Genomic DNA, 19,664 nt, shown 5'->3' with positions numbered 1-19,664 from the left:
CTTTCGTGCCCACAGGACACAAGAGACTGTGGATTCCTTCAGGATTGATATGGATCAGGTTTGATAAAGGGATCCTGGATCCTGGCAGGTGATGTATGTCAACAAAAGTGACAGCTGGTCTCCCCAGGACTTGGCCATTATTCCAATTTTCTCATTTTATCAGTGACCCTAAAGATGCCTTTGCCCACAGAGGACAGGAAGCAGAATAGAGAAGTGATGCCCACATTCCCAAGAATTGGGGTTATTTGGTGGGTTACAGATATTTGTTATAATTTATGGGAATATAGTAATATAAGATAAAAATATAACTATTAATATCAGGTAGTTTGTATTGGCATGGATTTTGTATATTGATACAAATTTAAAGTTTTTTTTAACAGAAATGGCTTAAAATAAGATGTAAGAGTTAGCCAATAAGAAGCTAGAACTAATAGGCCAAGCAGTGATGTAATTAATATGGTTTCTGTGTGGTTATTTCGGGGCTGAACAACCGGGAACAAAGAGGCGGCCTCCTACTGCAGTCCATGCCGAAGTGGGGGATGGCAGGTAGATGCCCGTGGTCCATGCTGACGGTGAGAGGCACCCGTGGTCGGGGTTGATGTCCATGGTCTGTGCTACTGCCTGAGACCATGTTGATATTCATAGTCCATATTACTGCTATCATTGCCAGAGGACAATGGTGGATGTTGTGGCCTGGGTTGCCACCTGAGGTCATCTTGATGCCTGTGGTCTGTGGCTCCTGCTGGAAGCCATGTCGATATCTCTGGCCTCTGCTGTTGCCTGAGGACATGCTGATGTCCACAGTCAAGGCTGCTGCAGGAGACTTTTTCCAAGTCTATCGTCTGTGCGGCCACTGGCTATTATGGGCAGGGAAGCTTCTTTTGCAGTGGTACTGATGACTGCAGACTCCCAGTTGAGAAAGAGAGGCCCTGAAGGCTTCTGTGACAAACTCTCCTCAAAAATAAAGTCTAGACAGGGAAGCTATTGAGGAGAGTCCTTTAAAATCGTGATAAAGATACAAAGTATAGCTCTTTACAGTTGGAGGCTTCTGCTCGGGGGTGGGGAAGGACTCAGTGAGCTTTAAGGTGCTGGTTACTGGGAGTTTGACCAGGATCCAGGATCCAAGTTGGACTTGGTGATATTTTTTTTTCTTTTTTGAGGAAAAGCATAGTGGGAGGGTAGACCTTGGGGGACTGAGAAACGAGTGTGATTAGGGTATAATGTATGAAATTCCCAAATAATCAATAAAAATATTATGTTGGGAAAAAAAGAATATCAAGGGGCTGATGGGGAACTTGGGGACAGCAACAAGGTTCCAGGCCTACCACCATGCTTATTCTTATGATATGATATAATATGATATGATATGATATGATATGATATGATATGATATGATATAGAGGAACATGTAGGTGCAGAGTCCCGGGGAGGCCATAGAGTTGCGGAAGGCATGTATTGAGTTCGGCAGGAAGAATGAAACTCTGAGAGTTCTTGAAGGTGTGATGTGAGATGGTGACTTCAAGGAGCTTTGGGCACTGCACATTTGAGACCAGATGGGAATGCAGGATTCTCAGAGCAAGAGAGAGATCATGCCCAAGACTCGGGTAGACGTACATGTCTAGAGAAATCAGTGTGGTCAGACAAAATAATGACCACACAACCAAAATGTTAATGACCAAAAAAACCTAAGGTCTCATGACCAAAACATGAGTTGGAAAGGAAGTCAGGGCTTAAATTTTATATTCAGCTTTATTGGAATGTAACTTGTGCATAATAAAAGTCATAATCATAAGTGTATAATTTGATGAGTTCTTACAACCTGATCACTAACTGAACCATTTCCATTGTTCTAAAATTTCCATGTTCGCTTTACTACTTGTGGTAGTTTGAACGTAATTGGCTCCCATACCCTCATAGCGAGTGGCTCTATTTGGAGGAGAGGCTTTGTTGGAGTGGGTGTGGCCTTGCTAGAGGAAGTGTGTCATTGCAGGGGTGGGTTTTGAGATCTTAGTTATGATCAAGCCACACCCAGTGGGATAGACCACTTCCTGTTGCCTGCAAGATGGAGGGCTCTCAGCTCCAGGACCGCGTCCGCTTGCATGCCCCCATGCTCCCTATCATGATAACGATGAACTAAACCTCTGAACTGTAAGTGAGACCCCCCTCAGTGCAATACTTCCTTCTATGGGAGTTGCTGCGGTCATGGTGTCTCTTCACAGCGATAGAAACACTAACTGAGACACCCTTCCTCATGCCGCCATACCCACACCTGCCATCCTTGGAGCAACTAGGAATCATCAGTCACTTTGCCTATTGTAAAACTTCATATAACCTGCTATGAAGTGCATGCTCGTGTTTCACACATCCCCACCCCATGGTAAACGCTAATTCTTATTGGCGATTGGAGGCAGGGCCAGTTGGAATAGCGGGTCATCTAGGGGAAGCTCTCATGAACGAGTCTAGTGCCCTAGAGCCATCAGAGAAGAGGGCAGAGGGACACACAGGACACGAGAACTCGGCAGCCTACAGCTCAGAAGTGGGTCCTCACCCGAACATGATTATGCTGGCGCTGATATTGGACTTCCAGCACAAAGAGAAATCCATTCTGTTGGCAAGACTTTGTTATGGTATCACAAAGAGAGAATCATCGACATGCTGGGCTTCTATCACTTAGTACAAGGGTTATGAGACTCATCCACACTGTGTTTATCTGTATTAGCTCCCTTTCTTGTTGAATTCAACTCTACTGCAGACATGTACTACAATTTACTCACCAGCTGACAGACATTCCACTTGTTTCCTGGTTTGGGTTATTATGAATGAAGTTACTAATAACATGTGACTATCTACTTCTGTGTCGTGGGTAATAGTAAGGAGTAGAATTGTTGGGTAATAAGGTAAATATTTAATTTTCTAGGAAACTGCAAATTGGTTTCTAAAATGGCTGCACCTTGTTACAATCGTACGTAACAACATGCAAAGAGTTCTATGGTGCGGCATCTTTGCCAACACTTGGTATTGTCGGTATTTTTAATTGTAGATATCCTAGGGACTGGAAAAGTAGCCTGTGGTTTTAATTTACATTTCCATAATAATTTTTTATGCTGTGCATATTTTCATCTCAGTATTTTTATCTCTATATTTTCCTTAGTAAGATGTCTGTTAAGGATGTTGGGTTGCTTTTTAAATCTGTTACTGAGTTTTAAGTCTTTTGTATGTTTTGGAAAATAGTTATCAAATGTGCCTTTTGGAATTTTTTCCTGTTCGTAGTTTTACTTTTCATTCTATTGACATTGCCTTTCAAAGATCAGAAGCCTAGTTTTAGTGAAGTGTAGACAGTTTCTATTATGTATCGTATACGTATTTAGAGTGGTATCTAAGACATCTTCACCATCTTCACACATTTGGATGCTACCTGAAAGTATCGTCAGCTTCCTGGTGCACCACATTCTGTCACGGAACTGTGCACACAGACTCAGAAACAACAAAGTTAAGTGACCATGGGGTGAGACCTTTGAGCGCGTCAACCAAGATAAATCTTTCCTTCTTCGGGCTATTTTGCTAGTTATTTTTGTAACAGTACTGAAAACGTCTGATGAAGACCCAGTCTCGCCTCTCGGATGACCTGGGTTTCTCACAGCTGCTGCTTTGGGTTTGTTCCCATGTGCATGAGGGGTACTGTTCTGCGGAGGTTTTGTTTTGTTTTGTTTTGTTTTGTTTTGTTTTGTTTCTAACCATCTTTGCCTGGTTCTGTTATCAAGACAATGCAGGGGAGTCAGTTGTGGGCAAACGCTTTTGATCCCGCAGAGGCAGGTAAATCTCTGTGATCTGTGGACATGAGGACAGCCTGGTCTCCATAGTGAGACCACACACACACACACACACACACACACACAGAGAGAGAGAGAGAGAGAGAGAGAGAGAGAGAGAGAGAGAGAGCGCTCCCCCTAAAAGATAACGCAGGCATCATAAAATGAGTTTGGAAGCATTCTCTTCTAACTTTTGGAAGCATTCACATAGAACTGTTTTCTTAAAATGTTCAACAGAATTCACCTGCCAGGCAGTCTGCTTCAAGACGAGGGTGCCGCTGGGCGATTCCTAGAGCCCACTCCTCGCCTTTACACGGAGCAGACCATGTTCCATCCTGAGCTCTATCTCAGGACACGGATGGATCTCTGTTCCCAACGCCGAGCTCTTCCATACCCCGCAACCATCCCCACGCTAACCCCACCAAGAGCCTACCTGTTCCTCGGCATCGGCCTGCTGCCTTTTCTAGAAGGTCATGAGAATGACCTCATAGGATGTGACCATTTGAATACGGCTGCTTTCGTTTATTAAAATGCTTCTGACATTTATCTGTTTTACACATTACCACAGTTTTATGTGGATGCAGGACAGTTTGATTTGCACTCTCATCTTGAGAGATATTTAGGTTGTTGCAAAGGTTTCTGGACACTCTAAATAAAATCTTCTATTATAAAGTTGAATCTGTTGGTTGTTTTTGGTTTGTTTCTTTTTTGTTTTGTTTTGTTTCTATTGAAAATTATCCAGGCTCTCTGTTTCTGATATGTTGGAATGTTGGGTAATTTTCGATGTTTTAAATATGATTGTGTAAGGTTCTGGGTTTCTGTAAGATTTACTAATGTTATTTCTATGTTTGTTTCTTTTTCAGAGGTGAGCAGTCTAGTTATAATCGGACCACAGTTGTCTGCCTTCTGTGGGTAATGGTGGCAATGTTTTTCCTTCTAAAGCCTTTGTTATGCTGTGAGAAAATTCGGGTGTTCTGAGAGTTTCGTGTTTTATTGTCATCGATTTCTCCAAGTCGTAATTAATTCTTGGGCTCTCTTCCAAGTTTATGCTGGAGTGGAGCCCACTTTGGTTTTATTGCAGCAGTCAAAACATAAAACCAAGACTCGTTTTCTCAAGCCTTGTCTCATATGACTTTCTTCCATATTTTCTAGCTTCGTGGGTGCCTTCACTATGGCCCGAGAGACTGGGTTCACTTGTAATCTTACCCTGTGCTGTCAGAACCACATGATTCAGACTACCCACAAGGCTAAGGAGCAAGAAAAAGGAGAGCAGCATGGACATCCCTCCACCCTCGCCCCTCCCAGTTTCTCCCTTGAGGGCTCAGCGTTCTCTTATCCTTGGGCATCTGCATGGCGGACAGTGCCAGCACAGATCGGTTTGGAGCTGGCCTTGGAGCAAGACCAGCAGAACAAGAGCAAATGGGGATTTCCCCACGCTCTTTGTATTTGAGAAGCCTTTCTTCCTCATAGCTCAGTTTAGCCCTCCACAGAGTGAAGGCCGCAAGATAAATAAGGAGAAAAGAAAATACAATGGAAGCATCCTAATTCCTAAAATGGATATTTGGCAAAAATATGTTCATTCCATTGTACAATTCTTTGTACCTGTACTTACATTTATTTTTATATGAGTGAGCTGTTTTATTTTAAAAACATAAAAATGTAAAGATGATTAAAGTAATTAAAATTTAAACTTTCCCATGACCACAAAAATTGAAAGGCTGTGAACGAAGGTGTTTCTCCACCATCCTGGAAAGGGATTATCATAACTTAGAATTGAAAGGATTTTCACAACAGAGAAATTCCACTGGAGATGAGAGAACAATAAAAATTTAAACTATTTAGAGGTCACGACAGAAAATAAAGTACCCCAAGTGGGAGACCAACAAAGCAAGCAGAAACAGCAACCTGCAAACACCAACCTACACTGTAATAAATAAATTTTAAAATAGTAAAAAGGAGGCAAAATAGAGGATAAAAAAAACCCTACATAGTACCAGGAACTTTAGAAGAGAAAGCAGGTGGTGGCGAATGCCTTTAAACCCAGCACTTGGGAGGCAGAGGCAGGCAAATCTCTGTGAGTTCAAGGCCAGCCTGGTCTACAAGAGCTAGTTCTAGGACAGGCTCCAAAGCTACAGAGAAACCCTGGCTCAAAAAACCAAAAATAAATAAATAGATAGGTAGATAGATAGATAGGTAGGTAGATAGATAGATAGATAGATAGATAGATAGATAGATAGATAGATAGATAGATAGATAAAAATAAAAGAGAAAGCAGAGCTGTGGAGGAACTGAGTCAAGCCACTAAGGATGAAGACACAGCCATCAGACAGTCACTAGGGAGAAAAGGCAGGGCTGGAGAGATGGCTCAGCAGCCAGAGATATTGCCTTTGCAGAGCAGCTGGGCTGGATTCCCAGCAGCCACACAACAGCTCACAGCCTTCTGTGATTCCAGTTTCAGGAGATTTGACGCCCTCTTCTGACCTCTGTAGGCATCAGGCGCTCAAGCATTTGTATGTGTAAACTAAATAAATATAATTTAAAAAATAAGAAAACTCAACAGGGACACTAGATACAGGATTAGCTAAAGTTAGGAAGGAATTAGCAGATTTGAAGACAGGTTTGAGGACGTCGTCAGAATGGTGGACAAAGCATGAAAGCGTGCACAGCACAGAAACACAGCTGGGCTGCATGCGTGAGCACATGCCAGTGCCACATATACCAAGGGAGAGCTCTGCAAACTAGACAGAAAGTAGGGAAAGACCGCTGACGAATAAACTGAAGATTTCACATGAAGAAGGCAAAACAAATAAAACTAAACCACAATACCAATTAATTCTCTATAATTTTCTCAGAAAAAGAAAAGATAGAACACTTGCAGAAACCAAAAGGAAGAAAAGACATCAAAGAAAATTTCAGACTAATAACTCATATAAACATGAAATACAAAAATTCTCAGAAACCATTAGTTACTCTACCAACTTGTACAGGAAAGACAGCAACACCATCAAACAAAGGACATCCAGGGAATGAAAAATGGGGCCAACATTTATTTTTCTTGGTTTTGGCTTTTTGAGACAGGGTTTCTCTGTCGCTTTGGAACCTGTCCTGGCACTAGCTCTTGTAGACCAGGCTGGCCTCAAAGTCACAGAGATCCACCCGCCTCTGCCTCCCGAGTGCTGGGATTAAAGGCGTGAGCCACCATCACCCAGCTATGGTTCAACATTTAAAGGGTCAGTTACTGTGAGCTACCACAACAATACATGTCAACAAGACTAATCATCTCAGTGCCTGAGGAAAAATCATTGAAGATACAGTCTTGCTAAAACAAAAAGTAAATTAGGAATTAAAACTCTTCAAAGGGCACCTGAAGCAGCAGCATCAGGCCTCATGCTTGCCTGAGAGATGCCCAAAGCTTCCCCTGAGGCCAAGTCTGAGCCGCTCTCACTAGTGAGGCAGCACAAAAGACACCACAAGGGGAAATTAAACATTTCAAACGGCTCCCTACAGATCCATCAAATACGTCTCAGAAGTTAGCTATTATTTTTTAAGAGTATTAGCATGTCTTAAGAATAACAAATCACAAGCAGTATTTGTTCTAAGTGGTTTATCACTCAGGATGTGGGCATAGTCCCATGGCCTTCCTCCCTTTAACTGAAGTACCGAATCCTTGGTCTGAACACTATTTCTCCTGAAAACTCTCACGCCCTCTGCTGTCCAGGAATTGAATAGACAGTAATAATAGTCACTACCATTCACAGCTATTTGACAAGAAACACTCTACCCGCCTGCGTTTATAGTCAGACGCTAAGAAATGGCTTGGATTTCTGAGACAGCGTTAGGGGTCAGAACGTTCTAAGAATCTCTATTTTTTTCCTTATTAAAATGCAAAGCATGTTCATTACTGGTAACATGATGATTAGAGATAACTACCACTATAAAGTGCCATGCATCCCTCTGGAATCATTTCTGTGAACATATTTCTATATTAAATTTATTATTATTATTAAAAAATTGAGATTTAACTATACATAAAGGTTAATACGTGCTCTTTACCCAATATTATAGATTATTTCCTACATGACTGACAAACCTTCAAATTGTAATTTTAAAATTTACAAATATATAGTCAATTTAATTATAACTCTCCTATTGGGGGATTTAGATTATTAAATTATTTCTAACTACAAGTAGCCCCATAAGACAAAAATTCTTGTACATTCATAATCTTATGCTTTCATTACTTAAAGCCATAATTTCTGGTTCACAAGAGCTGCACCTTGTGTTTCTGGACCTGTTTCCTTGAGTGTTATTTAGGAAGAATAATGCTGTCCTTATGAGCAGTGTTTTGTGAGGATACAGGGAGATGGTGCCCGTAAACATGCTTTGAAAACTGTATTTGTTAGTCACTGTTTGCATGTAGACAACTGTGACACATATTAGACCGCTAGGTGTTGGCAGTATCTTACATCAATCTTGATATCAATCAGAGTCTCAATTTTCAACCTCATAAAATCAGAAAGATAATTTCTCAATAAATTTTAATTCCTTTAGTTGAGAGTAATGAAATAATGATTGGGCTGCACACACTATTATGGCTCAGTTGACAAATCTATTAATTTAAATTTTCCAGAAAAGGAAAAATTACTATAGAAACAGGATAATTTATCAAGGATGCATTTTTAGTCTATCTATATCTAGCAATTACACAGTGAATCTGAGTTCATTCTCACTTTGCTTGTGCCTTTTTCCAATCTTTAGAGCTATACCTGTGGGTTTTCATAAGAAAGATAATTTGAAGACTAATCTGACTAATTTGTTCATACAAAACACAAAGCCCAGGATGCTATTCATAGAGTGGGTTTGGGCTTAGTATAAAATCTATTTTATCCTACTGAGGCAGGCTAGAAACACAGACATGATGGAAATGTGGGAGGAAAAAGACCCTTCACCCCAGAATCTGACCAGTGAAGTACTGGTCGCCAGCGGAAAATGAAGGATTCTAACACAGTTAGCAACAGTATCTATGAGGCTGTCAAGAGAAAGATAGTATTTCTTTTATGCAGAGATATTTCCAAGTTAGAATAATGTAGCAATGAATCACACTTAAGACCTAAACATACAAGGCCTTCCTTCTTCCTCAGGGATAAACCAGCAACTTTCTAGGACTCTCACCAGAAGTCCTATTTACAATAAAGGACACATCTTAAATTCCTCTACAACTCTCACGACACATGGTTTTATTAGGACTGTAATCCCATCAAAGACACCTCGAGAGCCACCCTATGACTTTACTTATCGAAAAGAGACAGAAAGGTTTTAAAGATAAGTCTTAGAAATCTTTTGAGTTGTAACTTAAGGGTCACCCAGAGAGTGAATCTACAGAGCTACTGCTAAGACACTTGAGGGCACACCCTCCTTCAAAAGCCTGCCCCTGTGCTCTTGGGTGGGTCTCATTCTTTCCCCAAGTAATAACCTCTATCAATTCCTATGCTGCCTAAATCTATGTTTAAAAATCTCCTTTTAATCACCTTCAATTCTATTTCATACGAGCTTATTGAAACATTCATTTTTGCAGCAAAGTCAAGGATGGGTTGCACCTCCGTGGAGTTGCTAAGGATAAGGGCCTCTGCAGACTGCTGACAGCCACTGTCACTACTGCAGTCATCACTAAAGGAATAACGTGGATACTGGTGAGTTGTGTGATATCTTGATTGTGTTCTGACAAATAAAGCTTGCCCGGGGTCAGAGGGCGGAGCTAGCCACTAGCTGACCATAGAGGTTTGGAGGACTGTAGAGAGAGGACAGGAAGTGGTAAGGCGGGGCAGAGACAGCATCTTGGCCCCTTTTGGACAGAGGAACAGAAAAGGTGGGTTGTAACTGGCAGCTGCTCCTCTGCTTCTCTGATCTTTCATGTTTTTACCCTGATTTCTGACTCCTCATTTTTATTGATAAGATTATTTAGATTTATGCTTCACTGGTGAGGACTTTAGCTCAGTCTACCCAGTTTCTCTATTACTTAGGTCCCAAGATTTGGGGTCATGTTTGGCTGAGGGCTTCAGTCCTTAAAGGTACCATATTATTTTATTTCATTTGAGACAGAGTTCTCACTTTGTAATCCAGGTTGACCTCTGATTTGAGATCCTCAACTTCAGTTTTCTGAATGCTGGAAGATTTACAAGTGAACGCCTCCACATAGGACTTGTGTTCTATTAAACCTATCCATCTGTACGTAAGAAATTTAGGGAGTTATGTTTGGAGAAAGGGGAGAGATTAGACAAGCAAGGCTGAAATAATGTCCGCACCCCAGACTTTTCATTATTTTTAGTGCCTACTAATAATAAGGAAGGAGAGAAGCCTTAGACAGCTACTTAGTAATTCTATCTTTATATCAAATCTGAAGAAACAGCTCCTGGCAACACAGATAAAGCAACAGGGCCAGGAAAATGATCTGACACCCCCGCCCCCACAAGTCTAATTGTCTAAGAAAAAGTATTTTATTTTACCACTAAGGCCGAGGATCATTTGTAGTAAAAGATCTATGTTATCTATGTTACTCTCTAAACAAGTTCAAATGTCTCAACCTCTTCTGGCAACTTAGAAACAATGCTAGTCCTAAAATACTACTTTAATTGTTTGGTAGATCGTGCATCGCTCTTTGTCAACCGCTGTTCCACTTGATCTCTGTAAAAACCCTTCCACACCAGGCAAGGAAAATATTGTTGTCGTCATTTTACAAGCAAAGAGGAAATTCCAAAGGCACTGCCCTAAGGTTACCGACAGTTAGGAAAGAGTCAGGATTCCGACACTTATGTAGTTCTGTTTATCTGAGAGGAAGATCTCCGAAAGGGCAGAGAAGAGGGGGGCGAACAACAGAAGGGTCTGTCTCTCTTGCTAAGTAAGGTCTCTTGCTGAGGTGTTCTCCTACTCCAGGGGACCCAGCAAGTTTGTTAAAGTTTGGTTCTAACAACCTGCAGAAGGTAACGCTGCCTGTAAGTCCCATCTGTAAACACACTGTTTCTTACCCTTTCTCTTGGTCCCGCTTCTTATTTAAACTCTTTTCTTTCTCTGTGTGTTCTGGTCTCTGCAGCTTACTCCAAAACTCCAATCTCCAAACAAGTCGCGTCCTTGGTATCCAAGGTAACCACACAGCGGAGTCCAGCCTGCCCCTTCGACTCTTCCCATTGGTTAATTGGATTATGTCCCTTGACCAATGGGCTTGAAGCAACGGCAAGACTCGTCTACCAATCGGTTCTTGTCAATCTGTCGCACTGCCTCCTGGGATATGTAGTTCAAATGCCCCAGGGTCCTTTGATGTTTAGCCCCATTAGAACTACATGTCCCAGCGGCCTCCGCCAAAGGGGCGGAAAAAGGCGAAGAGTCCGGGTCAAGGCGCTTTGGAGTTGTAATTTTTTACCGGGTTTGTTTTGCTGCTGAGAAGGCATCGCCTTCCAGGCTGACCCGAGGCAGCCTCGCGGTTCGGGCGCTCGGGCACCCAGGGCGGGCATGCTGGGCCGTCTCCCGCCATGCGCGCTGCGAGCGCGGCCGGGCGTCTGGTTCGGGACTCCTGGGGCCCGGTCGTGCGTCTCCGGCGGGGATCGGCGGGGATTGGCTCCCCACGGGCCTCGGAGGGAGTGGACGCTGCCGGTGAGCCCGTTCGGGCGGCTGAGGGCGCGGCTCCCGTGCCACTTGCTCGTGCGGCCCCTGGATCCCCACGCGCACCCGGACGGCGACCGCGTGCAGGTGGCAGTGTGCGGCGTGGGGCTCCAGGCGGGCGGCCTGGACGGCCTGCAGGTCGAGTATGACGCTGCTCGGCAGGAGATGGCCATCCTGTCCAACGACATTGACCCCCGGGCGTCGGTGGAGGTGAACGCGCCCCTCAAGTTTGGCAAGTGAAGTGGAGACGGGTGTGGGGCGCAGCACCCTTAGGTTTCTTCCCACCCTGCTTGCTGACTTAATTGGCCTCTTCAGGAGCCCTCTTTTCTAAAGTGACACTCTTGGATTCCCGAACACTATCTAAGAGTCAGTCAAGGTCCCAGTTTAAGTTAAAACCTAATGGAAGCATGAATTGGAATAAGCTGTCTAATGACTTTGTGGAGCCCCCCTGTTCTTCTTGGTCACAGTCATGAGCAAAATGTTGCTGAGGTTTTTTGATAACCTCTTCAGTGACTTGGTGTCCACCTTGTTCACATCGTGGGGCTGGGCTCCTACTCAGCTCTGTGTATAGCTGCCTCATTACTAACCCGGAAAAAAGTACTTGCTTTCCAGCAGACACCCAAGCTAGTAGGTGCCTGTTCTTTTAGGCATAAGTAAATTCTCAGGGAGTAGCGAACTTTGAAGCGCTTAGTAAGGCTGCCTGGGAAAATTCATAGTAGTACCTACAAAACATATTTCTTAGGTGTTTGGGTCCCATTATTTCCCGGATGCAAGTGCACTCGCCCTTTCTAGGAAGGCTTCCCCAGACTGCCATTCTTCCTGGAGCAGAGGGACGGTGATGATAACAGCATTTACCTAGTATGAGGTTATTTTTATCAACCCTGACAGTCGCGCTATAGAGGAGATACTCATTGTTACCGTTTTAGATGAGGAAATTCAAACATAGGAAATGTCATAAAACAAGTAATATAAGTGAACAAACAAGAAACCCAGAGGTGTTATGAAACCTACTTTCTAGATGCCTTTTCCACCCGAAATACAAAGAGATGGGCTAGGGTTTGAGCTGGCTCGAATGGCTCAGCTATTAGGCCCTTTTGCGTCTCAACTTCTAACTCACCGAGATGAGTAAGAGGCTGTGCCCACCAAATCTAATAATTTGAAGGTGCTGGGGAGGCTGTACCACATACAGATAGATTAAGGTGGTGTCTTAGGGTTTCTGTTGCTGTGAAGAGACACCATGATGGCAATCAGAGGTTCAGTTCATTATCATCATGGTGGGACATGGTGTCCAGGCATGATGCTGGAGAGATAGCAGGGAGTTCTACAGCTTGTGCAGGCAACAGGAAGTGGTCTGTCTCACTGGGTGTGACTTGAGCGTAGGAAACCCCAAAGCCCGCCCCCACAGGGACACACTTCCTCGAACAAGGCCACACCTCCCAATAGGGCCTCTCCCTTTGGGAGACGTTTTCTTTCAAGCCACCATAGGTGGGTTTCAACGGAGAGCTAAAGAAAGCTTAAAACGGCACCTTTGAAAATGGATGCTGCCTCTGCAGGCAATCCCAGATTGCCTTAGCTCTAACCAGAACCCTGTTTCCAGTGTACTGTCTCCAGGCTTCTGTTCCATAGGCCTCTCACATCTATATAGTTAGTTATTTGTTTTTCTGACTTGTGGAGGAGCGGCTGAGTGGACACAGCATCACTGCTGTGGTGTCCAGCCTCCGCCCATCATCTGGCTCCCCAAAGAACAGAGTGAGTTCAGAATCCCATCCCTCTTCTGTGTGTTTGTCAGGGCTGCCTTTTCTCTTCCGGTATGACAAGAGTCAGGTGGGAAATAAGCTGTACAGTTATGGTCATTTCAGCGTTCGACTTTTTATTCTCATTCTTGTTCAGTGTATTGTTTCTAATTTAAACCATTGCAATGCAACTGAGGAGATTCCTTCTATAAGTATTAGAGTTGTGGCATTGGGTCCCCAAAACTTGCTTGGGTGGAACATAGGGGTTTGTTTTGTTTGGTAGGTTTTTTTAATCAGCTTCATACAAGCTAGAGTCGGGAGCCTAGCCTCAATTGAAAAAGAAAAATGCCCTCATCCGATGGTGAGGCATTTTTTGATGTATGATTGACGTGGAATGCCCAGCCCACTTTGGTTGTCCTGGTTTGTATAAAGAAAGCACGCTGAGAGAATCATGGAGAGCAAGGCAGTGTTGTCTGTGATCTCTGTGTCAGTTCCTGCCCTGAGTTCATCCTGACTCCCCTTCGTGATGGACCGTAAGCTATGAGATAAACCCTTTCCTTCCCCACTGGTTTTGGTCAGTGTTTTATCTCAGCAGCAGTAGCTAGGACAACACTCTGGGAATCATTGATAGTGATGTGAATTGTATATTCATTATCACTGTTTAAAATCTTGTTGTTGTTTAGTCTGATGAGACAGCGTCTCTCTACAGAACCTTCACCGTCCTGGAACTCACTGTGTAGACTAGGCTGAGAATGATTCCTATTTTTCAAATTTTCTTCAGAAACATTCTTATTTATCCACAATATTGTAGCTTTAGTTCTTCTTATCACTAGGCTTTTGAAAGTGGTTCTGGTTATTAAAACTTGTTTCAAGTACCCTGTGATGTAGCTGTATGGCAATATTCCCATTCTGTGCTTGTAAAAGGCTGGAGTAGAATCTGAACGCCTGAATCACGACCACATACACTGACCCATGCCATTGTGATACGCTTCTGGTTAGGGGAATCAATGTTTCAAATCTTCTGGAACGTGGATCAAGGCTGGGCGACCTACCCAACATTTGGTGACTCGTTAATTCACTGCCGTGTCCTTCCTCCTTTGCGTGTGTTCTTTAGATGGGCTGGGAACTCCTAAACGATCGCACGTGAGATGGGAGCGCTGGCCTATAAGAACAGCCGTCTCCGCGCCTTTATTCACATCTTTGCTATGTCCTGTCTTTAGATCAGACAAGCCAGGGGCTAGAGTCTCTCAAAGCTGTTGGGAAGGCCCTGCATTTGGTTCTGCTGCGTAGTAAAGACCTCTTGCTTTCAGGGAGAAACGATCCTGCTCTCCCCAGTACTGCAGTGAATCCCTGAGGACCTGGTATCTGGGGATATTAGGATGCTCTGAGATCAGGCACTCACTGTTTCCTTCTTTCTGCTTTTGCTTGTAGATTTGAATATCGAGTCATCGGGGTCCGGCTCTGTAAAGGTACAGAATATTGAATGTGATAGCTGTAAGATCAGCACCGCACAGGGGACCAGCATCTTGCAGTCTGTGAAGGTATGAGCGCTTCTCTCAGTTTGTTCCAGTTAAAAAATACCTTAAACCGTAAAGCACAGAAACAACCTACAAGACTTAGTTTAGTATTCAAATGATCATTCATCTTTTAGAAAGTCTTAAAGTATGTGGCTATTTCATTCTTTTTTTTAAAAAAAAATATGAAATGCTTCCCAAATTTGAGTCATCCTTGCACAGGGACCATGCTAATCTTCTCTGTACCTTTCCAGTTTTAGTATCTGTGTGCCAAAGTGAGCACTATTTCCCTCACTTTTCACATACCAGAAGTCCTGCGCTGCAGTACTAGACAGCTAAGTGTGCAGAACAACAGATGACTCATCTTATGTTGTAGTTCACAATTTTACATTCCATTTTTCTTAAAATGAGATTGGTCTTAGCCATAAGTGTTTTAAATTATACCCCCACTAGAGAGTTTGCTGTGATTTCTGTAGCAAGCTTTCTTCTGGGGGCCACTAATGAGCTCCCAATCATGACGTGGAGATTTATTAGTTATGAAAGCTTGGCCTTAGGTTAGGCTGCTTTCCTGCTAGCTCCTATAACTTCATCTGTTTCTCTTCATCTTCGTCTCGCCTCAGGACTTTTTTGCCTTCCCTTCTTTCTGTGTGTCTTACTTTCACTGCTTGTTCTGTCTGGCTGGTGACTGCCTGGCTTCTAACCCCAGGCGTGCCCCTCTCTTTCTCCCTTGTTCTCTCCTCCTCCTCTATCAAGCCTAGATTCCTCCTCATTCTCTCTGCCCGTCAGCCCCGCCTATCCCTCTCCTGCCTAGCTATTGGCTGTTTAGCTTTCAATCAGGTGCCTTAGGCAGGCAGCGTGAAACAAATATAACACATCTTTACGTAATTAAACACCGCAGCACAAGCAAATGTAGCCCCCCTTCACATAGTTAAATAGTTCACAGCAGAAACAAGTGTAACACACCTTGCCCGGTATTTAGTATCCCACAACAGTTTCTAACTGTCCCAGTATTTACACAATACTTTGATGCATTTTGTAGAACTCGGTCATCCCTGTGTTGTAATTGCTGTACTTTAGCTTTGAAAACATTAATTAGAGTGATGCATGCTTTCCGTTTTTACCTTATTTGTTTATTTGTTCATCTTTAGCTGGGCACCTGTGTTGTGGCTATTATTTTTAAGATGTGCTAACATTTCTTTATGCTGTGGAACGTCTGTTTACTGATACACAGATGTATTGTATTTTTTATGTTGCAATTGTCTAACGCAGCATTACTTTGCCTGTCTGAAACACCTGATTGGTCTAATGACAGCTGAGCGATCAATAGTGGAACAGGAGAGAGCCGTGGGGCTGGCAGGCGGGGAGAGTAGACAGGAGGAGGAGAACTCCAGCTACGCAGCCAGCCATGGAGTAAGAAGTAAAGAAAGGTGTACGGAAAGAGAGAAAGATAAAAGCCCAGAGGCAAAAGGTAGACGGGATAATTTAGGAAAGTTGGCTAGAAACAAGCCAAGCTAAGGCCAGGCATTCATAAGTAAAAATAAGGCCTCCATGCAATTTATTTGGGTGGCCGGCCTCCAGGGAGCTGCGAGAAAAAAAAAAACAACTAAAAAACACCTGCTCACCTGTTTTTACCACTGTTTGTATATGAGACAGCTTAAAAAAATTTAGTTGTGCAAACTAAGAATACCCCAGATAGCCTTTTTAGCGTATAGTTTGGTATATATCATATATACATATATATGGGTGTGTGTGCAAAAAAATCTTTATCTTGAATGATTAACTGGGTAAGAAAACGCTAATTTGTTTTTTCCTTAGAAAGGTTTATTTGCTCAGAGATGCTTCAGTTTTGGTGAATTAATTTTGTGAGCCTCACATGTGGGGTTTCTGGTTCCAGACTGCAGCTGTCTACCTCTGCGTTCATATTTCCATCTGGTAGTCCCGAAAGATCTGTCTCTGTCAGTTTCAGCTCCATTTCTTCTTGCCACTGTGGGAAAGAAATGCAAATTATTTCTTCACCCGTGGCACTGTTGCTGTTTTAGGGATTGGTTTTGTTTTTTCATTTTTTTTTTTTTTATCCTATTGGATGTGAGATGTTTAGCGGCAAACTCTGACTGCTGCCTCTCAGATGCCACCAAGGCACAGCTTGGTTGTGAAAAGGAAAACTGTCTCCAGACATTGCCACATGTCCTCTGGGGACATATCACCTCCAGTTGGAACTACTGTAGTGTAAGTCGGCCATGCTTAAAGCATGACTGAGAAAAGCTTATGAGTAATGGTGAACTAATGAACTAGTACAGTATTTTAAGGCACAATAGTATTATTCCTTTTTAACTTTTAGTTTACAAGAATTTTATGGGCTAATACAGCAATTTCAAGATAGAGTTTAATTCTGTTTTTAAAGTACATTTTGTATTTGTTCTGTGGAAGACGTGTTAAGAAAGAGGAAAAGCTGTGAACTAGCAGTGTTGAATAAAATAGCTCAAGAAAGAATTAGAAGAACCGAAGGTGACAGTGGGGCTCCTGATTAGTTTATGGCAACTTGACAGGGACTAGAGCCCCCTGTGAAGGGGGAGCCCTAACTGAGGAGCTGTCCCATTGGCCTTGACTGATGACTGATGTGGGAGACCCCGCCCTGGGGGCGGTCCCACCCTTGGCTGTAGAAGAAAGCATTCTAAGCAAGCCAATGAGCAGCTGTCCTTCATGGTCTCTGCTTCAATCCCCGCATCCAGGTTCTTGCCTCAGTTTCCCTAGGTGATGTAATTCAAGTAAACTCTTTCTTCCCCAACGTTGGTTTTGGTCAGTATCTTATCACGGCAACAGAGAAACAAACGAAGACACTGGTCTTTTAACTCAAAGAATCATTCCTGCCATGTTGGCCTTAACTAACTCACATTCATAAACGCAGACACTTCAGTAAACTAGCTGGCTTAGGTTTTAAAATAAGGAACAATATTATCTTGAATTAGTGATCATGTGTTAATATGTCTACCTTTCACTTAATTAACCTCATACATAGGGTGGGAGTCAGGTGAGTTTCAGATTGCAGTATTAGCTCAGTGTCTCTAAGCCTTGTGCCTTTGAAAAATAAAAAAAAATAAAAAAAGATGAGCAGGTGTTTGGAAGTTTGCTTACAGCGTCACACATTAGAGAGACTCCGGAAATTCACTTCAGCTGAGAGCTTTAGAAATGGAAGCAGGGTTACTTTGGCAAGAGTTCTAGAAAGTTCGCTAATAACTTGGGTTCAGGTTCACATCTGTGACCGTGATGTGTTAACCACCCTGTAAGACAAATTCTTTTGAGAACGCTTGGTTTCGCTCTTTTCAATACTTTCCTTACAGCTGATTCCTGGCTTATTTTACGCATACAGAAGAAAATGTTTCCATAGTACCGTGCGAGTTTACTCTCTACCCTCTGTGGGTTTTTTTGTTTTGTTTTGTTTTTCAGAGCCAAAATTTACACATCCAAACGAAAGGAGGCAACGTGATCTGTCTGGGGACGGTTTACGGAAACATAGATATCCAAGCTTCACACCAGAGTGTAAGATTGAAACTTAGGGACCTCAGCTCTGCTGCCGAGCCTCACAAAGGGAAGCTTCTATAGGATTGGCTGTGGAACGTTTTCTTCTTAGTGCACTTAGTTCTTTAATAAGCTCATGTTGGAACTGAAGTGGCTGAAGCTTATAATATAAATTTTAGTGTGTGATTTAATACCTTTGATAGTTATTTAGTTCATTAGAATCAGTAAACACTTCATATTTTAAAATATTTAAAGTCTAAAGATACTCTTATTTTGATGGTCATGAATTTTAAGTAATTCCACCATTATGGGAATTGGGATTTGTGTAGGTAGGTGCTGTAGTTCCTTGGATCCTGTACTCTCCCAGGCTCGCTGCTGTGTGACCAATCGGAGGGTCAGTTCTGAGATACACGTGCAGTTATGGTCAGCACTGACTAGAGGACATGATGTCGGGAGAGGGAACAAGACAGCAGGGGCTCGGGATGAAGTGGAGGTGGAATGAGCGGTTGATATGCTCAAAATCCGTTATGTACTCCGAGAATTAATAGAAAAATTGAAAAAGCATCTGAAAATCAGCTCCAGTGTTTCCACAAGGGGGCACTGCGAGACAGGGCTACGGTCCCCAAACCCCCACCTCAGAGATTTGTTGACACAGAAGGATGGTTCCAATTGTAAGCTGTTTCCTCGCTTCCAGTTGTTTATCATGCTGCTAACAGGAAAGTAAGGTCTGGGGACTGGGAATTCTCAGTTGCTGCTGTGATGAATCGTGCTTTAGAGCTTACAAAAATAATCGGGAGTTATGACCATTTCATGTAGCACGTTGCTGGCAGTTTCTAAAAATTATATCACATTATATTTATTCATTTATTTGTGTGAGTGTGTGTGTACACAGTGTGTGTGTGTGTGTGTGTGTGTGTGTGTGTGTGCGTGCGTGAGCGTGCCAGGATGCACATGTGGGGGTCAGAGGAACACTAGTAAGAGTCAATGCTCCCCTTCTCCCAATTGGGTCCTGGTGATAACACTGAGGTTTTCAGACTTGGCAGCAGCTGCTCATGAGGATCTGCTGGCCCCTGGCTGGTGCAGTGGAGTCAGTCAGGTGGGCTGTGGTGTTGTTACTGCTGTTGTCAGTTTCCCATTACTATTTTCTGAGAATCTGTGGGAAGTCGTTTAAAACAAGTATTTAAATATATGATAACTCTTTTAAATTAAACTAGGCAAGTGTTTCGAGAGCCTGTAGCCTTAGGTCACTGCCCTTGGAGATGACCTTTAGTTTTCTCAGTCAGATTACTACCTCCTTAGAAGTACAACAGGCAACCCTTGCAGTAATGTGTAGTGTTACATGTGATATTACATGTGATGTCACGATAAGAGCCCATGTTTTCTGTGGGGGTCAACACAGGTGTCTTTCTCAAGTGCTCCTCACCTTGTTTCTGGAGACA

At 43.0% G+C, this 19,664-nt stretch overlaps 2 protein-coding genes and 1 non-coding gene across 4 annotated transcripts in view; 1 reads left to right on the top strand and 2 right to left on the bottom strand.

Annotated features, from left to right (window-relative positions):
• Ccdc146 (coiled-coil domain containing 146) overlaps window positions 1-10,952 on the bottom strand; it is a 123,893-nt gene extending 112,941 nt beyond the window's left edge. The window contains exon 1 of the mRNA XM_087902356.1: window positions 10,832-10,952. The gene's annotated coding sequence lies outside the window, so the exon portion shown is untranslated. The remainder of the gene's footprint in view (window positions 1-10,831) is intronic.
• Window positions 10,953-11,169: 217 nt separating this feature from the next.
• Fam185a (family with sequence similarity 185 member A) overlaps window positions 11,170-19,664 on the top strand; it is a 35,039-nt gene continuing 26,544 nt past the window's right edge. The window contains exons 1-3 of one of the 2 annotated variants that reach the window (XM_048433521.3): window positions 11,170-11,694; window positions 14,627-14,736; window positions 18,154-18,246. In XM_048433521.3, coding sequence (XP_048289478.2) covers window positions 11,313-11,694; window positions 14,627-14,736; window positions 18,154-18,246 — 585 coding nt within the window. In that variant the 5' untranslated portion in view covers window positions 11,170-11,312. The remainder of the gene's footprint in view (window positions 11,695-14,626; window positions 14,737-18,153; window positions 18,247-19,664) is intronic. The other variant, XM_085684084.2, reaches the window with a different exon arrangement.
• On the bottom strand, window positions 14,889-14,992 carry LOC125400021 (U6 spliceosomal RNA). The gene has a single exon (XR_007231853.1). It is a non-coding gene; the product is annotated as a U6 spliceosomal RNA (small nuclear RNA).

Source organism: Myodes glareolus, chromosome 27, assembly GCF_982192425.1.
Source record: "Myodes glareolus chromosome 27, mMyoGla1.1, whole genome shotgun sequence".
NCBI classification, from domain to species: Eukaryota; Metazoa; Chordata; class Mammalia; order Rodentia; family Cricetidae; genus Myodes; species Myodes glareolus.
This window is presented reverse-complemented; position numbering and strand designations above follow the sequence as displayed.